Consider the following 24223-nt stretch of genomic DNA (forward strand, 5'->3'; position numbering starts at 1 on the left):
CTATTAATATTAATGTACATCATATAAGTTCCGTTTGTAATAATTATATCATAACTCAATACATGCGACGTTACTTTGATAGGTCGAAAATTCAAAACATTCGCCCATGTTCAAAAACTCTATTGTTTATTTTTGTATTTTTTATTCTTGGAAAGATTATAAGTTACATATAGATATTCAACTACGAGCAAAAAAAAAAAATGATAGAAGATTTTCACTTTCTTTTTTTCTGTACAATGTTTCGACTGGCTCGACCAATTATCTTCAGTGCAAATAATTAGAAAATTTTACGATAAATGTTATTTCAGCCCCGAAGATATGGACTGGCTAAGCCGGTCAAAAACTTGTACGGAAAAGAAGAAAGTGAAAATCTTCACTGACTATTCATTGACGAGCTGAGAATTGTTTGGTAACAACGGAATTTTTACGTAGACTTCATCTGGAGTGAGAAGAAAAACAAAAATCAGTATATCAATAAGTTTATAATTGCATTAACTGAAGATATATGAAGATGATCTGTATCTTCATTTCTAACGACCGAAGTCTTCCACTGGAAACTGGAGTAATTATTCAACATCCTTTTTAATGCTAATTTAAATCACAACCTCAGGATGAAATGAGAATTAACGAAAACTTTAGGTCTTATAATGTAAGGTTTCATTCCGTGACATGACGTTATTAAATAATATCATACTTTAAAAATCTTTCAGTTCAAGCGGTTACAGTAGCTGACGTTTGAAAAGTCGCGCGCCTTAACATGGTGGATTTTGTTATATGGCTCATGGCACCTGATTGGCTCTCAAATTTGGCTCGCCCCGATTTAAAGGGACCCTAGTCGAACAACAACGGTCGGCCATTTTGCAATTAAAGTCGATACTGTCGGTCGGCAGGCCGCTTGTCAAACACTGTTAACCTATCAAACAGCTCAATATTTTTGATAGAGATAAACAGTAGACGCCGGGCTATCACCGAGACGACGGTAATCACTCGAGACTCTCCGCAAATCTGCGTGAAATTCAAGAGGGTTAGATGAAGCAATTGGCAAAACGAAACGTGTGAAGATATTCCAGCGATTGGAATATACCGCCGATTCAGTATGGGGTTGTTGAATTAAAGACCCTTGGATTTTCAGTGTACCTGCAGAAGGCTAAACGATCCCTCAGTTATTGGATGTGAAACGTTTTTGCACTAATGTCAGGGCCAGTGACGAAGACCATTGAAAATCCAGAAGTTCCCGGTAAGTCGTGACGCAATTAATTAACCCTGCTGTATGCATAACAAGTTTGTAAACGATATCTACACGGCGGCAGCTGAGTACCCGGCATTAATCGACTCGGTAAAGAGCTTCGCATTGAGTTGAGTATTGTATATAGTTAGGCGTTCGCTGTTACGCTGCGTGCGTTATTAAGTGTATCCGTAAAACACAAACGTACGCATTTGGGGTGGGGGTAAGAGATCAGAATGGCCAGAATTCCGAATTTAATAAACTCGAATAACAAATATGAGCGAACAGATACTGTCAGAAATATTACGCCCCGAATGGTGCCCGATAAAAAGCTGAAGTTTACCTAAAATGTTTTTAGTAGAGGACTCTATTATCCGAACCCACTTACTTCAGAAAACATTAATCCAAGAATTCAGAGATGCAGAATTTAATAATGTATAGAGTCAATATTCCAGAGAATGAATTTGTTGAAAGTTTCATATTCTCAAATGTCCAAATATTATAAAAATAAAAGTTAGAACTTCATCATCTAGAAACAGCGGAAAACAGATATCCAGAATGTCTAAGGGTCATTATTTAGAATCGTACAATCCAGAAAGATCAGTATTCCGAAAGTAACCGTATAGATGGCTTACCACCAGAATTTCACATTCCGAGTCTATCCAACTAATCTATTTTGACTTGTAAAATCTTTTATATACAGAATCAAAGAAATTCTTTACTCAATACTTAATAAAGAAGAAAGAACGCAATGCAAGTGGACAATTTTGAGTTATTAAAGCTGTTGGGTTAGCCCTTTAGAGTGTGGCCAACGATGTGCCTGACTTCTGATATATTGCGATTCTTCATTCTGACGATTCTGATATACTTATATTCTGAGCCTTCTATAAGATTACTACCAGGAGTTCTAACTGTTCTGATTCTTGATCCTTCACATTTATGAATTCGAATAGATAAAAAGTCTACTTTATGATCCATCTGCAGGTTATTTATTTGTGTTTGTGAGCAACCGCATTTGACTCATTCTGCTAATGGCCTTTCGGAATTTTCATCAGTTGTGTATTCTAAATTTGATGACTTCAAATTTCGATACTTTTGTATTCTATTTCCATTATTTCTGGCTTAATGCAGATTCACCACTTTGTTCTTTCGTGATTGTGAGTTTTCGATATATTTGTGTTCGGAATTCTGACCATTCCGATCTTGGGTTTCTCTGATTTTTTACCCGCTCCTACGCATTTGTACGAGACTTTTTGCGAAATCGTAAATTGCCGTTATAAACACAATATAATACTCTGCACATTATACATAACGCATGCAAAAATGTCAGAATTTGATGTTTGCATCTACAATCATGTTATATGTCACAAATTCATACACGGCGCAGCCTGTATGCGTATCATGTATTGTACCGTGGCGTTTTAGAACGGCCCGTCACAAGGGCACACAACTGACTGTAATTCCCAAAAAACGCGTCCCTGGCGGGGTACTCCGAGCGAACTCGATACAAATTAGACGATAAACTACTAGTAACCAATTTTTTCATTGCATACTCTGTATTTCGCGGTTCAGCGCAAGCGAACAAGTTACTAGTACGGGAACGATCCCGACCACCGAGGAATCAACATCATCCCTGATGATTCCGAATCATTCTTCCGATGACCTCATCTACCGACTACCCAACGTGCAAACCCTTCGACTGCCGGCGTATAAGCATCTATGAGGAGCATTCAAAAGTCCTCCCGACAGCAAAGTCACCACTTTTCCCGAAGAAGTCAGCCGCCCGTTTTCCCGGATGCCGTGAAGATGAGAGTTCAGGGTCGCCCGAGAAGCGCATTTACAACTTCTCAGCCAGGCGCTGAAGCGATTCTTAATCACTACCGTTCCGCTGGTTGTCATCGCCGTCAAGAGTATCCAGAGGACTCGATGCAGCGTTCCTGTCGGCAAGGATCACGATTACATTGTGGGCAGATGTACATTGCCCTGAGGTGCGTTATGCCGTCGCTCTCCAGGCGAAAAACTTTGGCCTGGAGAAAATTTCCTCGGCGTATCTTCGCCAGAGGGTCCCCAACGATAGGCAACCAGCTGGTCGTAATGTGCCTCGGCTGTAATTCCGCACGAGCAAGTGTAATCGAAGAAGTCACAGGACGAACGTTACTCAGCATCTACCGGTAATCTCCGTAAACGCGTCGCGTATTCACAACTGATATTCGACGCGAATGGGATGACCCAATTATGATTGGGAACAAACGACGAATCAACAAAAAGAAGCGAGGAAAAAAGAATCGACCTCCGACCTCCGTTTATTCTACGCTCAACCCGCCAGGCGACCGCACGTTCCTACTCGATACAACTAGAGATTTCCTTCGTTAAATTCTACTTTCCTTTTTCTTTCTTGCTAACGTTTCTTTATCGCTAACATTTCTCTTACTACCGTTTGCATTATCGTTAAATTTCTTTTTCTTTTCTTTTCCCCTCACATTTTTTTCTTACCTTCTTTGCTACCGTCAAGTTTATTTTTAATTAAATTCAGTGTCTGTGTGCTTGAGTCACCGGCTAAGGTAAGGCTTCTGCCGTTAAGTATCGTATCGTTACGCAGTTGTTCGTACCTTCTCTTTTCTCGTATTTTACTTATTTTTTTCGTTGCATTGTGTGATGCCAGTATCGTTGTGAATAATGGTCCATGCATCTGAAGTGCTTTGCGCGATCGAGTGACTGCATGATTTCGTTGATTAATTAATTTGGTATCGTTGAGCGACCTCGTAACTATCGAATAAGAATTCTCCCGTATATTTGAATTTCCCTGATGTTCTTGCAATTTTCTCTTAGACTGCTTCTGTAATTTCTATCGTACTTTTTTGAGCTATCTCTTATCCTTCTTTGTTCTTCATTTCTGTACTGGTAGTGCTTATTATATTTAATTTACCGTACAGCTTATTGTATTTTATTTCCTATTGTGCATGAATTTGTCGAGTAAGTCGAGTTGGTTGGAGTACATCTAAGTGAAGATTAAGCACGAGGTTGAAGTTAGTAACGTTACTGCAACCATACATGTTGAGAAAAAATCGTTTCTTAGCAACTTTAGGACTGTCTAAACTTTAGTAAACCGTAAAAAAACTAAACATGCTCACGGTTTGTAAAGCCAACTCCTTGAGAGTCATCCTAAATTTGTACATTAATACACTTTTTTGTTACGTTTCGTTACGGTAACGTTACTAACTTCAGCGTCGTGATTAAGCCGCTAAATATTACTGTACCTTTCTCCATTTTCTTGTTAATGATCCTTTATTAATTATTACCCGCCACATTTTTCATATTTTTTTTGTTACTTCAAGTCTCATTTATTATCTTTGATTTTGGCGCAATAAGGTGTATTCAGTGTATTCCCTAGTAATCTCTCAACATCTGTCCAAGTTTTGTAATTTTTCGTAAATTATATGTAAAAACTCTGTGAATTATCTCTTGAATTTTTAAATTATCAGTTCAATTATCTATCGATAATTTTTTCGTCACTTGGCCCCCACAATTTACTTCATTTGATGATTTCTCATCTAAGCTACCGATTTTTAAGGCTTATTAATTAACGTCAATGTCTCTTGCCAGTTACCATCTACCGCAAATTACGTCTAATTCTTTTGTCACTACTCACGAGCGTTCCGGGCTATCGTCAATTTCAATAACTTCCGATTTCTATTAAAGTCCGTACTTTCTTATTGCAAATCAATAGACTAATAATTACCGTAGCGTCGTTCTTGGAAAAGTGGGTAAAATCATGTCGCTCAGTGACGTATAGTTCTAAGTAGATTTTTGTATTATATCGCTTGTACCGACCTGTGTCTAATTTTCTCTGCTAACTATCATCTTTTATTAAAAGCTATCGTTTGATTTTATTCTTCCGAAAATCGGAAAATCTCGCGAACCACTATTATTCGATTTATTCATTGTTATTGACTTGTTAAATAAAATCTAGTGAATTATTGGTAATTCTTGTAAGCTTTGTTGACTGACTGGAAACTTGTAAATCGAATCAATAATGTACGACTGATTGACCTGTTAATCTCCTTTGACTCCTTTGACGTTCGACGGAAAAACAATAATTGAAAAGGGTGAAAAATCGATTAATTATAAAAACAAAGAATCGAAGTTTACGATTAATCGATTAATCGCACAGTCTTAATTTTTGAAATAACTATGCCATAGTCAGTACGCGAATTTTGTTGTCACAGTCAATTGATCGGCAATCGATCGAAAAATGTTCAAACATGTAAGTTCTCTACAGTTTGATTTTTATAAAATTTAAATATTTGTAACCTGGGAATTTGGAAATTTTTAACTCCTAACATTATAATCGAAATTGATTGAGTCGTATTTGTTACTTAAAACCATGTTTATCGTTGCAATTGGTATGTCAATAAATCTTTCTTTGAACGTACTAATGTACATTTTTGGACTATTCCACTGTAATGAACTTATTAATTTACTAAAGTAATGAATACTTATGAACTATTAATGAAACTTCCAACTGTTGAATATATCCTGATACACATTGCAGAGGAGAATTCTTTTACATCGAAATCAACTCAATCAAATTGAGGACTCTTCTTTGCTCAAGACGTATCGTCGTTGAGTCGGCCACATTCTATTTATATCTAAGATTTTCAGTAGGGTTCGTCAATAGTTGAATTGAATATAAAAATTATGAATATGAGAATAATGGTATTGTAAAAATTCTATACATTACTTGGCCAAGAGTGACAGCTACAAACTTTACTTTAGAACGTTTTATGATCGACTGACTAGCTGACCGTAATCCTTGCTCAGCAAAGCATCTCCTTTTCCTCTCTTATATGCGTGTGAACACATTCGTATTTACCTTTACACGACGCGAGAAGAGTTAAGTTTCAGATACTTCAATAATGTTGCATGTAAGCGGGCCATAGACGATCATATATTGGTGTTTAATAGATTTTTAATTGTTGAAATTTCATGTCGAGTTATTTAGAATGTCAATACTGTGTGCATAACCTTTTGCAACAAATCATGAATCCGTTAATATATTCATGCTATCATCGCTTCCGTAAGGTGTTTCCGATAGAGAATCCACCGATCCAACTATTGCTTGCCGGTGGAACACTTTTTTTCGTACAAAAAGCGATAGAATCTGATAGGAATGAGCAAAAAGTGGATGTTTAAGCCATCAGAAAATTTCAAGCGGGTGGAATTATTTGCTTGAAACACTATTTGATTGGCTATAGCGATAGACTGCTGCACCCATTGCACCTGTTACTGCAATATAAAACGCCTTCCGAGATCATTAATCATCCTCTCAGATCGTATCTTTAGTATTCCACGTCGTATGCTTTCAAATCAGGTCGTTTGAGTATTTCAGATGTGTACGTATGCATGGGACTTTCAATACAATGGAACACTCTTCTTTCGAATGCGATTTCTAATGAAGATAATGATGATAATTACTTAGGATACACCAATCATCGCTATGCTTCAACCCTTCACTATCATATATATGAGGCATTCCATACCAACTGGATCTGGGTCTCTAATCCTTGACCTCTCTGATTTGGCTCGCGATCTTTTATGTGATTGTTTCGACACCGGAAAATATTAATATTTTCCGAAATTTTTTGAATCGATGTCAATCAGTTACAATTTTTGAAACGATAATATTGATCAACAGGATTTAAAAATCTGAAATAAATCTAAAAAACCATGTGTCAGATATCAAAATTGTCAAGCCTTGAGCCAAAGTCGTCTGACGTTCCCTTTTTATTTTTTTCGAAATTTTCTCAAAAGAAACACAAAAAAGAATTAGATCGATGAGTCAGTTTACTATGGGTGGCTGCTTAAACATTAATTTTCGTATGTCAGATCATATTTTTCAGATTTTTTAGATTATTCTAAAGTAATTAATTATTTGCAACTTTTAACAATGAACATTGGATTGAGGCAATTTAAAAATCTGAAAAAATTCTCAACAGCGTAGTGTTATATATACAAATGTTCAAGCAACATCCCGTGGTGGACTGCCTCTCCATCTAATTTATAGAATTTTTTTTCGAACGACTTTCTTGTCGGCAGAAAACTAAGGCCTTTAGATCTGCACACCAAAATACAGGTATCCTTATTTTATAACCATCATCCATCACCAATGATTTATAGAAGTTTTTATAGTCCTCTCATAAGCTTAAACCATCCTAGATAATTCAGGTTATTTTCCAAGAAAAGCATTTACGATGTCAGTAAGCATTGTCATTCACATATTAAATACAACAAACATAAAAAACGTTAAATTTGCTAAATATGGCAAAAGAAACGTTTTTTTTCATTCCACCAGATATATATATAACTCCAATTACTTTTTTCATCTCTTTGTACTTGAATCAAATGACGGTCTCTCGACCCAAAAATATATTCCATTCGCCATGTTTCATCGCCATATTTGATAGATTGAACGAATCCTTTCCCCGTGTATATCGCGTGGCTTCTAGACATTGTGGAGTGAATCCAACGTTTATACTTATTACATCCGCATGCATTCTTACGCGGTATGAAATTCTATTTTTTGTGCTACCTCGTGTCAAAAACGAGAATACTGTGCAGTTTTTATAAGCACTAGTGCTTAAAATTCGAATTTTAAACCTTAGTGCTCATAAAAACTACAAAGTGGTCGGATTATTAACGGCGGTATCGCAGAAAAATTATTTGTGTTATGTGTGGATGTAAGAAATTCTTGACTCGTGTGAGTTTCGCGCTCACCTTCGGCTCGTGCGGCACTTTACGCTCGTCAAGAAATCCGTATTTTATGCGCACTAGCCACGAAAATAACTATTTCGGTTACTTCAATTCTATCACGGCTATAATAAATTCGAGTTAATTTCACTTTGAATAGTGCGTAATTACCCAAATTGGCGGACGTTATCTGATCGTTAAGCACATTCGACGCAGCTGTTGGATGTAGCATTGCGACAGGTATAAAATGAATATTAAGAGACAGCAAGTTAATTTCTGTGAATGTTAATGAACATCTTTATTATTGTACAGGATTAGAATGTCTGCTACCACCTCGGCCACCCCCGCTCCCTGGGTCGTTATCGTCGACAGAAGCGAGCGTTGTAACGACGCAAATCAAGCTTCCTCAGCAAACCGAAGAAAATGCTTCAGCAACAACCGGCACGGTGCTGGCGCCGAGTCAATTTCCAACTGCCGCCACTTCTCCTTATTATATCCATCCCCCGATGCAAACGCAAAGTTCTCCCACCCCATGGTGGGTGCCAACGGAAGCAGATTCCTCGGAACTTTACGACTCGCAATACGCGCAATGGTACGAAGCAACTTACAAAGTTCCACTTCCAGCTAACCTTTCCGGCAAAGCTAAATCCAAGTATTACAAACGCAAGAGTGAATTCATTGACCCCGCTCAAGATGCAGGTAAATTACATCGCTCGTTAGATTTTATTACTCTTGTATATTGTATATATATGTACCTATTTTCTTTTCAAACTCATCCGAACTGTCCGATAACCAGCCAAATGTTCTCAAAGTTTTTCTTTATTGCACCTCGACTATTTTGCAGCACTAGGGAAATTCAAGATGGCCGCAGCTACGCTGAGAAATATTTCGTTTGTTATAGTTACTAGAAAATTCTTGTCAAATGGGTATCGTGGAAATAACAGTTTAAATATTGTTGGAATCACAAGAAAATGTGGTACAAGTGACTATTTGATGCGATTATAGTTCTCAGTACTACATTTTATGGTTATTGCAATGTGGAATCTGGTTGTATAGTTTACAATATTTTTACACTTAAATAAGGTCTTAGTACAATTAATTGTTGCAGCATCATCAAATTATTGCAACAATTACAAGAAAATATAGTACGAGTGACCATAATCAGAAAGAATACGTATACTAGATTTTCTGGTTCCATCTACAAAATTGACTTTCATTTTGTATGAAGAACTATATTTTTTAGTTATAGTAAAAAATTAATATAGTTAAGGACTGTATTACAACCACAACTAGAATTTTATCTTTGTGATGAAAAGGGAAAGGCGCGGAATTTTACGAATGTCAAGGAATCGCATAATTAGAAAATTTTTATTCTCCTTAAAGAATGAAAGAACCGTTGCATATTTCGAAAATATTGTCGCAATTTGATAATTCATGTTGATAAATTCATCTTTCTTCTTATTCCAGAGAAAGTTGCAAGTGCTCAAAGGGAACTTTCCGCTCTAATGAAACCGCTAAAATGTGACTTGTGCAATGCAGTTGTAAGAATAAATATTGTTACAATATATTTTTGATAATCAACTTTGTGAGAGGTTCATTTACGAATCCTACTTAATATTACTGTATCAAATTACAGATGAACTCTACGTTGCAAGCAAAGTTACATTACGATGGCAAACCCCATCAAAAGAAGGTATCTATGTTCCTAAATCAGAGCGTGAAAAAATTGAAAACTGAAGACAGTGGTCAAGTTTCCAGTACAACCGAAGCGGATTGGAATACTTACTGCGAGGTAAATTTCCAGAACCTAATCAGGTCTTGTATCAATACTTAAAACGAATCATAAAGCATTTGCCACTGTAATTCACAGATCTGCAAGACTTGGTTCACCTCGCAAACCGATGCGACACAACATTATGCTGGCAAGAAACATCTTAGGGCAGCTAATGGTGGCCCACGTGTTAGGTGAGTAACAAGCCGACATCAAAAATCAATTAAACACTTCCACTTACAAGTGATTCAAAAAACCATAATACGAGTAATGTCAGTTGAACAAGAGAGAATAATAGTATGTCTGTAATATTATGTAATACCATACGTAGTGGAGGCACAGTTTTAATGTTAAAGTAATCTTATTATACCATTTTTTTAAAGGACATCAAAAAAGCAGAATCTGAATCAAGCCCCGATAGATCCGAGTGGACGGTTTGGCATAGGGATAGGTTTTCAAGCTGAACCACCAGCCCCAGTAATAATTCCGGCAGAAGCTGCCATCGTTGTACCTGTTGTATCTCCTGTACCGATACCGACGATTGCTGCAGCAGTACCAGTCAGTACGCCTCTCTATACGGCTCCATCTTATCAAACACTATTGCGCTGTGACCTTTGCGGTGTTTCGGCAAATCGAAAAGACCAATTAGAAACACATCGTCGAGGTGCAAGGCATCTCAGGATGCTCAGAATGAATGGGCTTCCAGTACCTGACACAGGTAAGATCTGTCAATTTCAGAAACAGTAATTTGTCTTTTTGTAATGGACTCGTTACTCTAGTCATACAGACTTTGACTTTAATTTTTTACATCTCTCGGTGACTTTGTTATTTTGCAGTACCTGAAGCTGAAGTGGTCCCTGTTGTTAGTGGACCGCTAGATTATTCAATTTATAGAACCCCATCGGGTAAGTTTTAAGTTGAGAACATTTTCACGTTAAGGTCCTTTTAGAAGTATAAGTACTTATTCAGAGCCAAGATGTAATCCTCCACTTTTATCCATCAGGGCAATACTACTGTGCACCTTGCAACGTTTCTCTAAACTCAGAGAGCAGTTTTGCACAACATGTCGAAAGTAAAAAGCACAAGAACCAGCTAAACCCAAAATCACCGTCCACTGCTGCCAATACTGCAAAAAAAACAAGGTTTAAAAAAAAGTAGTCCTTTTCCATTCGTTTTAATCGTTAATATAGCTACATTTTATTTTCTTAGTTTATGCATCCTGAAATGATTTATATTTGATGCACGCGGTGCACATTTTTGCTGCAGACCGCTCAATATCTGCGGGAATTTTCCTAGCAAAATCTCCATTGACAGACTATAGTCCAAAGGTATTTTGCGGAGTTACGCAATAAATACGGGCAGCGAAAAGTATATTACCAAAATTGGGTGGCAGACTTCAATGGTTGAATAGAAATACAAAACTGACTCATATCGTTGATTAATGAAATTTATTAATTAACATTTCATTGGAAGTCTATAGTTTTAATTTTAAAATCAATAGTATTGTGTATTTAAGTGATATGAGTCAGTTTTGTAGCATTTGTAAATTAATAACATCATTATTTCAAACGGTTCGATGTTTGAGGCCTGATAACTCCGAAACGACTTACCTTACGCAAATCTTTATTCAGATCTTTTTTGTAGAGCGTAAAATTTCCTACAAGAATATGTTTTGTTTATATCTTCACACTAATTCGTTTTCGAGCAATAAAATTCTAAATTTTTGAAAAATTTTTTCCCATGTTATTTAAATGGGAAATAGTAAATTGAGAATCGCCACCTCTAAATAACAATATATAGAGCTCATATTTTACCGAGGTCATTTTTGAGGGACACTCGGAAGATTTTTCAATGTTCTTCGAAAAAAAAAAAAATAGTCGTTTTTTTTTGAAACACACTAATGTCATATAAACGTGTAAATACAGTAGCGTAAATATAAGCCTCACTGTCTTATTTTAATCAATACTGCATGTTTGGCTGTTAAGCGTGAAGCTGTTACCTTCATTTTCATGGAAAAGCTGAAGTTTTTTACCTACAAAGTTGGGGAAATGTCGGGGACCTTAATTTCAATTGACTTTTCGTCACTCGTTGATTATGGCAACTATAGCTTCCGATATTTTCTCGGTAGTCACTCCGAATTAGCGTAACTAATAATCAATTGATGTATTTCATACCGTTGTAACTACTCGTTCAACAAAATATAGTTTTCAAAAGATATATTTTTTCAGTCATGAATGCTGCGCATTTTGTTTGGACGTCACTCGTATCTCTAACTATTTTTATGAAAAACTATTACGTTGTTCATATATTATGCAGTTGGCTTATATTTATGATTAGTTGAGATCTATTGTAATTAGTCGGCAAGCTGAGTTACCACTCACATTGTAAACACCTGTGCAATAGCTTTCATGCGGATTGGATCGTTGCGGTTTATTATCTACGAGTAGTAGAAACAAACGACAACTATCAATGGTGATGAAACGAGAACGATAAAAGTTAATAAATAAGTGTTCAATAAAAAGTTGAAAAAAATCGTTGAAGCCGTTGCAACGGTGATGTAATATAATAGCTAATTATTTTTCAATCTCATGACAAAGTATGATACATACTAAGTTACTTGTGTTATTTATAATTTAACAAAATTTACTAGTGTAAGTCTTAAAAACAGTTTATAGCCTACCTAGACCTTCACTTCGAGGATCTGAATTGCTTATAGCTATATACGTGTAGTAAGACTCGAAAATCACTACTGTACAATAAAAGAATCCCGTGTTTTCAATAATAAATTTTATCTAGATATCATTTAAATTCTCAATATTTGCACAGAGGTTGAGATAAATTTTAATACCGTAGCTGTATTTCTCAAACGTGTATTTAAATCTAACAGAAATTTCAGGTCTGTTTCACCATCAAATTTCTCACTAAATAAAAAAACAGTTTGAAAAAAATAATCAGCAGCTTCCTTTTCTATTTTCAATTTTTGTTTTTCGAATGTATGGGTCAAGTCGATGCTCTTTTCAAAGTTAATTTTCTTTTTCATGCCACATTCACATTCTAGTGCATGCTTTTTGTCACGCGCTCTACATTCAAAATTGTTTACAAATCAAGTTATGTTAAATCCTATATCAAAATGCCGGTGCGGCATCCGAATTGTTTAAAATATTATACTATTATTGGATTGAGGAGCGTTCGAAATAATGTTTGTTGTTATTGTTATTATTATTATTATTAGTGTTATTACTGATTATTTATCGGCAGAGCACGATTTCGATTTCAACGTTATCCAAAGGCGGAAAAAACGTCGCCGTTTGTGCGTATTCACTTCGTTCAATCACCAATAGATTACGCTACCTCCAATGACCAGCCGGAGCAATAATTTTTGCCATACGATTAGTTGGAACCTTCATTTTCATGGAATTTTGAATTTAATCAATCTACCCATCAGTAGTTCACAGTTTCTCTCAGAAATGCGTATTTTGAATAGACAAGCTTGTGCTGGAGTACAGTTCAAAATTATAACTTAAATTAATCTACCGTTGATAGTCCAGAATATAATCGTGCAATGTCAATAAAATTAGCACTTGATAGAATATTATCGTTGTGTATAAATTCTATTGGGAGCAATTTGCACTTTGCCGTTGCAAATTGATCAGAACGAAGTAAAAATTGGGACTATAGTCATTCAAATTCTTTCACCTCCGACGCCCAAGGAAGGAACTGGTGTTTGCGCCTTTGACATTGAAGAGCGATCGATTTGTTTCATGCGTGAAAATAACCGTGACAATATACTTGTCGGAGTACAAAACTGTGATAATCAACCACCGATGATTGCTTTACTGATATCCATGTGACAAATAACATAAATTCATAAACCTACCGTCTTTCCTGTGTATGCAGTGCTTTCATTGAAAACTTTTCAATTTGCAACGGAATTTTGAACAAAAAGACAATACGAAACCTTCGGTTCTGTCTTTCAAAGGTATATACATCTGAAATTGTAACAAATTACGTAATGAAGAAAATGATCCAGGTGAACACGAATTAACTGAACTGGTAGTCAGTCACTTTTCTCACTTTTGGTCACTTTTTTCTTAACGCAGTCACTCTTTGTTACTTTTTCCAAGAAATACTCTTTAACGATACTTTTTCGGTCGTAATTGAGTTTCGTGCAGAAAAAAATTGGCTGCACAATTTCTTTTCCACTAGACAAGATCCTATTTGTTAAGTATTATAGTATTTTCAGCAGAAAACTTAGCTTCAGTTTATTTTCGGAAAATCAACTATGGCCATTTGGTTCATTATTTCTGTATCGAAATATTTTGCTCGAAAGGATAATAAGTTCGTAAATCAGAATTATTATTCACTTGTAACTCATTTACAGCGTTTATCGTATACAGCAGGGCGGTTCAGAAAAAGGCCTTTTTTAGATTTCGCTCTTTTCCGAGATTTTTGCACGTTTTCACTAAAAAATAGCTCACGTAAAAGGGCTGGGCTGAAGTAAATTTTTTATTAATGCCTCAACGACGTTGACATTTCGAAAAGAGGCTATTTTCGGGAATTTCAAAATGAAAATATCTTAAATCCTCCGTTGGCTATATTTTGAATGACGAAACAAAAGTTTTTGTAAAACCTTAGATGCGTGGAATTTTTCTTTAGTATCGCAAAATCTACGTTGAAATTCGTAAAAATTAATATTTTCGATTTTCAAATAATAAAACATTTCCCTGTTCTTTATTTCTCTTGTTGCTTTATAGTGAATAAGAGCTCGCGCGAAACCCGAGGAATGTGAGCCAATATGAAGTAGTGCCTCATCAAATTATTATTTTTTTTCTCAAGACTTTAGGAAAATCCTTATAACGTGACGTTTATTGGTTTTCCAAAATATTTTTACTGAAAAATGAATTACGTGTAGTAAGAAAATGTGAAAAACAAGAAAAACCTGTACATATACAGTAGGGTGGGCCAAAAAAAATGAGTATTTTTTTTTTTACTTTATACTCTGAAAATCGGTTGCTAGATACCTCTAAAGAATTCTCACCAAATATGAGCTCTTAATTTTGATAACAAGGTCCTCCGCTTTACAATTTTGCATTTTTTCCTGAGTATTAGAAACAAAAATTCATATCTCTTTGACAACTGTTCGTTAAAAAACATCTCTCCTCATATTCTTGTAGGAAATCGAACGCTCTACAAAAAAGGTCTCTTACAATTTTTTCGTAAATCTTACCGTTTAAAAGATATCAAAGCTTAAAGTTTGATTATTTTAAGAGAAATTTCTGTTTTGCTTATGAATTTTTTTACTCGCTTACAAAAAATTTTGATGAATTGCACAACTCATAGTTTTGTAGGAAATCAACTGCTCTACAAAAATGGTGTCTTATGATTTGTCGATTAAGTTAAGCGTTTAAAAGATATTCATCGTCAAACTTCAATGCATACTAATTTTAACAGTTTTTGATGAATAATTCGAAAAATTTCAATTTAATTTATAAGTTTCATGAAAATTTATTCCAATGTGAGTTCCTAAGAAAAGAGAAATGTTTCAAACTATTTTTCTTTTATTTTTTTAGTTCTATATAATATATATTTTTTAATTTTTAATTTTTAATATATATTTTTATACTATTTTTCTTTTATTTTTTTAGTTCTATATAATATATAGAACTAAAAAAGTAAAAGAAAAATAGTTTAAAACATTTCTCTTTTCTTAGGAACTCACATTGGAATAAATTTTCATGAAACTTATAAATTAAATTGAAATTTTTCGAATTATTCATCAAAAACTGTTAAAATTAGTATGCATTGAAGTTTGACGATGAATATCTTTTAAACGCTTAACTTAATCGACAAATCATAAGACACCATTTTTGTAGAGCAGTTAATTTCCTACAAAACTATGAGTTGTGCAATTCATCAAAATTTTTTGTAAGCGAGTAAAAAAATTCATAAGCAAAACAGAAATTTCTCTTAAAATAATCAAACTTTAAGCTTTGATATCTTTTAAACGGTAAGGTTTACGAAAAAATTGTAAGAGACCTTTTTTGTAGAGCGTTCGATTTCCTACAAGAATATGAGGAGAGATATTTTTTAAAGAACAGTTGTCAAAGAGATATGAATTTTTGTTTCTAATACTCAGAAAAAAATGCAAAATTGTAAAGCGGAGGACCTAGTTATCAAAATTAAGAGCTCATATTTGGTGAGAATTCTTTAGAGGTATCTAGCAACCGATTTTCAGAGTATAAAGTAAAAAAAAAAATACTCATTTTTTTTGGCCCACCCTAATATACAGTGACATAACTGAAAATAGGGCTATTTTTACGAGATTAATAACGCTGTAGTAACACTTTTCGTTTAATTACTGTGCAATTATTAATTCTGATCTGTCACTTTTCTCACTTTTTTGAAACGACTTGACTACTACCAATGCTGTCAGATTACATTGGACAATTGAAATTCCGTCCGATTAAATTTCTGTCAATTATTATTCGTAAAATAGGACACTTGAAATGATGAAACAAATTGATTCAGCTCTACAGCGTCAGTAGGAAACTTTTACTGGACATAACCAGTGAAATGAATTTTTCCGGGAACAGGTTTTCCTTGTTTGCTTTGACCCCGTATTCATGGTTGTTAATTACACTTTTCACTATGTATTGTTATAAAAATATACAAAGAAATATAACATTCTCTATGCCTGAATAATAGAAACCAAATTATTGGACTGTATAACGGCATATAAATAGGGTGATGAGAATTGTTTTACTATATCACTGAACTGCAAGGCTGCCACTTTATCTGAAAAACCTGAGAATAGACAACGATTTTTTCTTACCTGGTTGAATCATGGAAAAGTTTAAGAATTTCGTGCGTGATTCAGGTTCGAATGAAAAATTTAAGTATAAATGAAATGCGAAGTCTTTGAAAAAAATAGAAAATAATACGTAACGATTGATCATATTTCGCCGTCCATCAATTTAATTTTAAAAGAGGCAAAATGTATCGCAAAATTATAATCCTGAATGTGGAGAAGTTGTAAAAATCGGAGAATTTTGCCAATTAAAAGTAGTAAGAACCCTGTAGTACATTTAAAAGCAATGGTTTTACTTACATGTAAAATATTTTGTTACCAGGCGAAATCTTAAATTATACAATCAAACCTATTCAGACGTGTCAGTGAAATAGAGAAATACTCGATCTGATTGGATTATATTCACATGTTTCGCAAGAGAACCTCGTTCGGTCTCCATCCCCGACCTTGACCAAACGTTCCACGCTTTTGAACAAGGTGCAAATACTCGATGTGTATTATCTCGTATCCGCAGAATACCTCCTTAACAGGATTGATTCAACGCTCAAAGGCCACACATTATCTTGATTAGCACTTGTCGTAAACATCTGAAAAACATCGAGCTAAAGTTGGTTGAATTTGACGTTGATACCTATACGATCTTAGGGCCCGATTCTTATTCCAAATCTAAATTATAAATCCTGAAATTCAAAACGCAGGTGATTTTTTTGAAAAATCGAGCTGGATGGTATGCGAAAATTAGTGTCGTGAGATTTTTGGGGTCACTGAATCAAAACCAGAAGTTAAAATTTGAGAAATTAAAAATATGGGACTCAAAATTCCAGTAGTGATATTTCAACATCTATTCCGGTTGAATAAAAATTAATGTCTGAGGGTTTTTCTAGTGTTTGCTTTTAATTCCGTAGAATTTTTTCAAATGGAATTTCAACGCTATATTACTTGATATGAAACACGTCTTATTCAATTAATCCCGTAGGCAACCGTGGACAACAAAGTAGTCACGAAGCTCTTGAGCGTATTATTTTCAATAATATATATATATAATTTTCAGTGGACAGTAGATAATATACTTTCTTGTGACCTCGCCATAATACATTAATTAATGGTATCAACGATATTATATGCATATTGTAATATAAAACCCGCAAAAGAGGTAAAAATACGGGTGTAATTTAGCCGGCAGGGGTGTGTCAAAATTGGCAAACGAGTAGGTACTTGAAATATTGAGCGGAATGGGGCGTTGAAAGGAATGTTAATTTTTTTCTCCAATATTTTATTCAGAGTTAGCCGGTTCGCGTTTAATCCAACGCTTCTGAGAAGTTCTTCAATTAAATAAAGCGGCAGCGAGCTTTTCTCGCCCGCTACGAGTACAATAATAAAGGAGTGAGTTCAGGAAAGGCTGTGCTATATACGTACCATGCTGAAACATGTATAATGCCTCCACTCAATTTAAATATCTGCTTAGTTTATACATCTTAAATTAACGCTAACTCGTCCAATCAATGTCATCATCACGGTAATTCCGTTGTCTACTTTCGTAACCGATAGCAACAAAATGCAGAGGAAAACGCGCATTTGTTATGGCCTGTAATCCTGAAGCGTACGAGAGTTTGCTCCGACAACGAGTATCTTGACACAGGCACTGAAAAGATATCTTTGGAAACTGTATCTACTGGCGTAGCAGTAAAGCTCCAGATCTAAATGTCAATGCGGATGAAATAATTTCGATATTCAATTCCTAATCGTAGGCCGGAATTACGAAAAGAAATGTTTTACAAATATTGCGCAAAAAACTGCGAGACGAACTGCGACACAAGCAATGACGTCACGTGCAATGAAACTTCTGCCACGCAACCATTCTTATGATGCCAAAATATTACAGAGTTAATATGATTTCACGGCTGCCGAACACGAAGCATTGAGTATTTGGGGGAAAAATATACTCCTTTGTACATGTGCATCTGTTAGCGTCCAGATGGCCTGATATAAGTACTACAGGAGTTAACTATATCACCATTTCGCGTCAGGGGACAGATACCCAGTTACGTATCCGTATATCTTTCTAGAAAATACACCTTGATGTATTCACGAAAAAACCAGCGATGCGCATGCATAAAAGTTCAGGCTAAATGAAATTTATTCAGGATAATTGAATATAAACCAATAACGTAAATTCTTCAAGTACAGGGAACTGGGAGGTATAATAATTTCATTTCATTTATACAAATTTCAATATTCAATAACTTCTGTTCATTGCTTGTTTCAGTATCTGCGACTTCATTTAGATGAGCATCGATTCGAGATTATTGATTTTTATTCACTTTATTACGTTTCTCAGAGTCATCTATTTTTAGTCTAAAATATATTATCTTTATCTTATTTACTTCTTTTATCTCATTTCCTACAATATCAAATTTTCATATACCATTCAAAAATCCTGCGTACTACGATTTATACGAAGGATTTGTTTAGATTTTGTTCGTTAAAAGCATTCTAATACTTGATGTATGAATTTTAAGTTATTCTTGTCGATGAGAAAACGCATTTAATCGAGTCTATTCCACATTTATTTATCCCAGAGAGTTTACTATATGCAATTACGCTAAGTAAGTTGTAGTTGAATTATGCGAATGAGGAAATTTGCGGGTTTCACTAATTTTTTCTTTACTGCTTTTCGTTTGATCAAATTCTAATTTTGTCTATCAGGTTTTTGCAAAGTCGCAAAAAAGTTCCGAGGTTCTCGAGACAAAAGTCGACAAGATTTTTTAGCACAATTATAGAATTTAAAAGAAAAAAAATTCCACAAGGTTTTGTGAAAATAATTTTTATTGTATACCGCAGTATTATTACATATTCTAACTAGTGTAGGTAATTATAATTAACGAAAAATTAAATTACAGTGAGAAAATAGAATTTCTAAATTACCAAAGTGAATTGGACGAAACGCGTCTCATTGTCAATAAAAACAAGGCTATTGTTCGGAGTCATTCAAATACCGGGCCCCCCTTTCAATCGATACACAATATGCGACGCTCGTTTTTTTGATGTCCCTGTCCCACGCAACGGCGATTAAATATCTTAATCACGTAGCCAATATCGGAGAGTAACTGTTCTCGAATTTTCACGGTATGCTGTGTAACGCGTCACACACACACACCCACAAATATATGGGGCATTCCATGGTATCTCGATCGAGATTCTACGTCTATATCTCAGGTTAGCTTTAAAATTTTTTGTATCAAAGTAGATGACGATAAACGCAATCGTAATTTTTTCAGAATTTTTCTACCCAGCGTATCTGAAGTATGATTTAAAAACTTGAAAAAGCCCACTTTCTAAAACCTGAAAAAAATCATAAAAATCTTGTAAAATATAACAAAGTTTTTGACACCTATTAAAAGATGGCGATTTGATAACTTCAACAGATAAATAAGAAAAATAAAAAAATAATTAAATTATTATTACTGGATTGCATTTTTGACGTAAGAATGAACATAAAAGTTCATTACAATATCTTTCTGAATACACATTTTTCGGCGCATATTATAATGAGTTTTTATGTTCATTCTTATATCCAAAATGCAATCGAATAATAATAACTTTTTTTTTAAATTCTTCTTATTTATCCTTTGAAGGTATGAAATCTCCATCTTCCAATAGGTGTCAAGATTTTTATATATTTTATAAGATTTTTCTGATTTCTTTCAGATCTTAGAAAGTGGACTTTTTTTTCAAGTTCTTAAATCATACTTGGGATACGCTGGGTCGAAAAATTCTGAAAAAATCACGATCGCGTTTTTCGTCACGTAATTTCGTACAAAAAATTTTAAAGCCGATCAGAGACATCGACGTAGATCGAGATGCCATGGAATGCCCCATATATATATAATTGGGGAAGATTTCACCCTCCCGTGGCATATATAGATAAATGTACGCACACTTGAGCCACATATTGCGAATGAAAATATTGCAAGAAGGTCCGGGCAGCGTTTACCCTGCTGCAAATAGAGATCAAATCGCGTATAAATCCTTCCGTTGTGCACAGGGGAGCGAGATCGACAATTGTTTTCGTATATACACGTACGCGAAACGGTTAAGAGTGTAAGATGAACTATTGTCCCCCCGCTAGATCTGAAAGCTTTGGCCTTATTGAGGCTGCCCAACTAGTCGGCGACTCGCGTATTCGCTCACCGTGAAAAGTTTTGACCAGCAAGCGATACGCGCCGCGTGTTTCTTGGGCTGAAGAATTCAAGCCGGTCGTTTATGCGCCACTTTGCTTGTACGCATGCGCTCTAGATCCAATAATTAATTGCGGGAAATCCGACCAGCGATCTAGACGTTTCTATCTTACTCAGGAGCTACCGTCTCGACAATAATTTTGCAATCGAAGACAATAAGCCTCGGCCCGTCCACGTGTCGATATGATTAACACCACGTGCCGTCCATGGACCATGCGGGACGCCGATGATGCAGCGGCTGCAGCAGGCGCGGAACGACTCGTCGTCACTCGGCGATGCAGAGAAGCAGCGCTGCGTGGTTTCCCTCATCCTTTTCTGGATCCGGGGTCCGCGTTATCGCTGCACACAAGGCGATGCCGATCCTTTGAAAATGCCTCCGGTGAAGATAAACCCGCATAGATAGACCCGGCTTTTGTACGTTTAGGATGGATTCCTACACACACCCACTTCTTTCGATAAAAGAACATCCATTCCGCAACAACCCGTCCACGTGATAGATTCACGAGAGGATATACATACCATGTATCCGGATACGCGTAACTTATGCTTATGCAAGTCGTGGATCTCGAATGGGACTGAATTTTTATGTTATTCTTCGAACGGCGTTATGGAAGGAAAATTAGTATTTTCAATTGACGAGTTGGAATTTATTTCAGGCATTCAAATCATCGATTCTCAGTTTATTTTATTACGTTACTGCCACCGTGTCTGTCTGTCACTAATTGTAAGCTGTATAAATATACTAAAACTGCGACGTCCTAGAAGCAGAGATGAAAATTGAGGCAATGTATACTCTTAATAGCCGGTAACTGTATACTCGGGTTAAGGAGATTGGTGAGCCAAAACTTAACTTCTTATTAATTTGATTTCGAGATAGTCGAACATCGAGAATTTATCAAAATTATGCAATACTTAGCTGCAATTATTTTCCTGGAAATTGAAGAAAAATAAATATCAAAATTGTAAGCAAGCGCTTGAGTAAATTTGTTATTTTGAAAATCTAGTGGACTCGTTCGATTTTAATCCACGGCTGCTAATTTTTTTAAGGAAACTGCTATTCACAAATTCGCTTAAGCAGATTTCTGTGTCAACATTAAATTCAACATTAGCTACTGTTTGCCAATCAAAATTAATATCATTGCAATCTTGAAAAACTGATTATTTACCGTTACTAACGACGATATAAAAAGTATCTTGGGATTGTAGAAAATAATCTTTCCGACAAAATAAGCCGTCGTGTAATGAATTCGAACGAATCTAATAAATTTTTAACCATTTTCAAGTGATTTGAAATGAAAAGTTGATATCTACCCTCACGGAAAAAACCCTCAACTTTGGTGTAAATTCGTACCCTCAACTCATAGATAATGCTAAATCCCCGTAAAAAAAAAAGATGAGGGTGCGAATTTACACTCAAGTCGAGGGTTTTTTTCCGTGAGGGTAGGTTGTATAATTTATACTTGTTGTATTTTTTCTGCTCGCATTTTCCAGAAAATCTTCGCAGCTTACAAATATATAATATTTGAACTTGATAAGTCCTTAATGTGCGACTACACCTCGTAAAAAAATCATCAAAAAGTATCGATTATTGTCTTCAATATTCTGAACGATTCTTTAGAAAGTCTTCCTGAATTTCAAATAATATGGACGACCTGTAACGATGATGAGATTCTGACAAAATGAATTGCTTTCACTCCTGAATTGATGACGATTGCGCTATTACTCTTTGTTTACATTTCGTATGAAAATACAGACGCCGTTTAGTTGTATCAGTAACTCTAAACATGCACTGTATTGTTCAAGGAGTCGCGATTTAAGCTACTTTTAATCGCTTTGTAGCCTGTAACTATTGAAAAAATTCGACTCGAACGATCGTCCAAATAGTTGTACGCGCAGCTGATATTAAAATATTTTTATAAAATATTCGGCTCTTCAGCAAATTGAGAAATCGTAATAGGAAAATTGAGGATGAAGCCATATTAACGTGAATTCTAATACACAGATCGTCAATTTTAAGAATAATTAGGCAAACTGGCGGGGGATCTTTGATGGGTATATATAATACGTATAAGATGTACAGGTAGATATAGATATGTATACGTACCTACGTGGATATAATATATAATAAATGTATTAATTTACGATCAGACGTTGTTAAAATTACGTTCAGATTAAACCTCGATTGAATTTGTACTAAATTAGGCTGAAATTTAGCCGTTAAGTAAGTGGGTATATATATTGTGCATCTATATAGGTATATACGTGTACATTAAGTGAGTTAACTGACTCCGTCTTAACTAGAAGTCTAACCAGCTACATTTATTCAATTACAAAATCATTAGTCTCTTCAAGCCGAAGCCAGGGTTGCTGTCGTCTCGAAAACACGTTCAACTTTCTTCATTCATCCGTTGTGAAATGCAAAGATCAAGTCCTACACATCGATCTCGATTCTAGATGCTCAGTTATTCTCTTACAGTTTTCTTCTTTTGCCTAGTCGGTTTCACCGAGTCGTGTGTCCTCTCCGATGTCCCATAAAACCGTTTGAAATATTCGAAAGCAGGTTTCAAAAGCTAGATGTTACGTTCAGGCTTTGGGCAATGGGAGAGTCAAACTAGCTTGAAAGTATTTTTCGCATCGACGCCTTTTTACTAACAAAATACTTGCACGTGAAGGATTCAATACCAGAGTAGCCTAACCCACATTGTCGATAAGGCTCATTTTAACTATCCTAAGCCATTTAAAGTGAACCCTTACACAGTTACACTGAACCCTTCATATACGTTTATTTTTGTATAAGTATCAGGGCGCGTCGAGAAAAAATTTATCTTCTTTCTCCATTGGCTACTTGATTGACATGTAAGAACTCTAATTCTGACGATTTCAATGTAGATTATCATTTCGAGATATTCAACATCTTGTAAAACGTAGTATTTACCTTTCGGAAAATCAGTGCCTAGAGTAATCTCCCTTCCATGTGTTTGACGGGTATTATTTAACATATCGCTATAGCTCAGTCGAGGAAGACAGAAGTTTATCCTAGATACAGATTTTGATTTATATAATATTTTATAAGTAAAGATAATAGGATATATATACATATATACATATTATTAAAAAGGGTTAAATCACCCGTCTTACCCCCTGTTTAATGATCTAGTAGTCATGATAGATAAAAGAAGTTTATAAACGTCTTATGTCTTAAAATGAATAAGGTTGCTACGTCAACCAGCATTATTGTAAAAAACAGTCATGTATCAGACTTTAAACCGAAAACACGTACTCTGCCATTAAAGCATTTCCTCAACATTTTATTTTCGCCTTTAATTGAGTCGGTAAATTAGCTCGCGAACCCATATCTATTCCGTAACGTCGTAAAACGTTACACTGGTGTCAGAAGCGTGATTTTGAGCTTTTCTTACGTGAGTCAATTCAGT

At 35.2% G+C, this 24223-nt stretch overlaps 1 protein-coding gene across 1 annotated transcript; it reads left to right on the forward strand.

The window, feature by feature from the left end:
• Positions 1-504: 504 nt before the first annotated feature.
• LOC107218592 (zinc finger protein 346) lies at positions 505-11392 on the forward strand. Its single transcript, XM_015656510.2, has 9 exons — positions 505-562; positions 711-1237; positions 8285-8671; positions 9440-9513; positions 9609-9764; positions 9843-9937; positions 10127-10461; positions 10580-10648; positions 10747-11392. Exons 2-9 carry the CDS (start codon positions 1192-1194, stop codon positions 10899-10901), a joined length of 1317 nt encoding a protein of 438 aa, XP_015511996.1. The 5' UTR covers positions 505-562; positions 711-1191; the 3' UTR covers positions 10902-11392.
• Positions 11393-24223: the final 12831 nt, after the last annotated feature.

Source organism: Neodiprion lecontei, chromosome 6 (assembly GCF_021901455.1).
Source record: "Neodiprion lecontei isolate iyNeoLeco1 chromosome 6, iyNeoLeco1.1, whole genome shotgun sequence".
In the NCBI taxonomy this organism is placed as follows: Eukaryota; Metazoa; Arthropoda; class Insecta; order Hymenoptera; family Diprionidae; genus Neodiprion; species Neodiprion lecontei.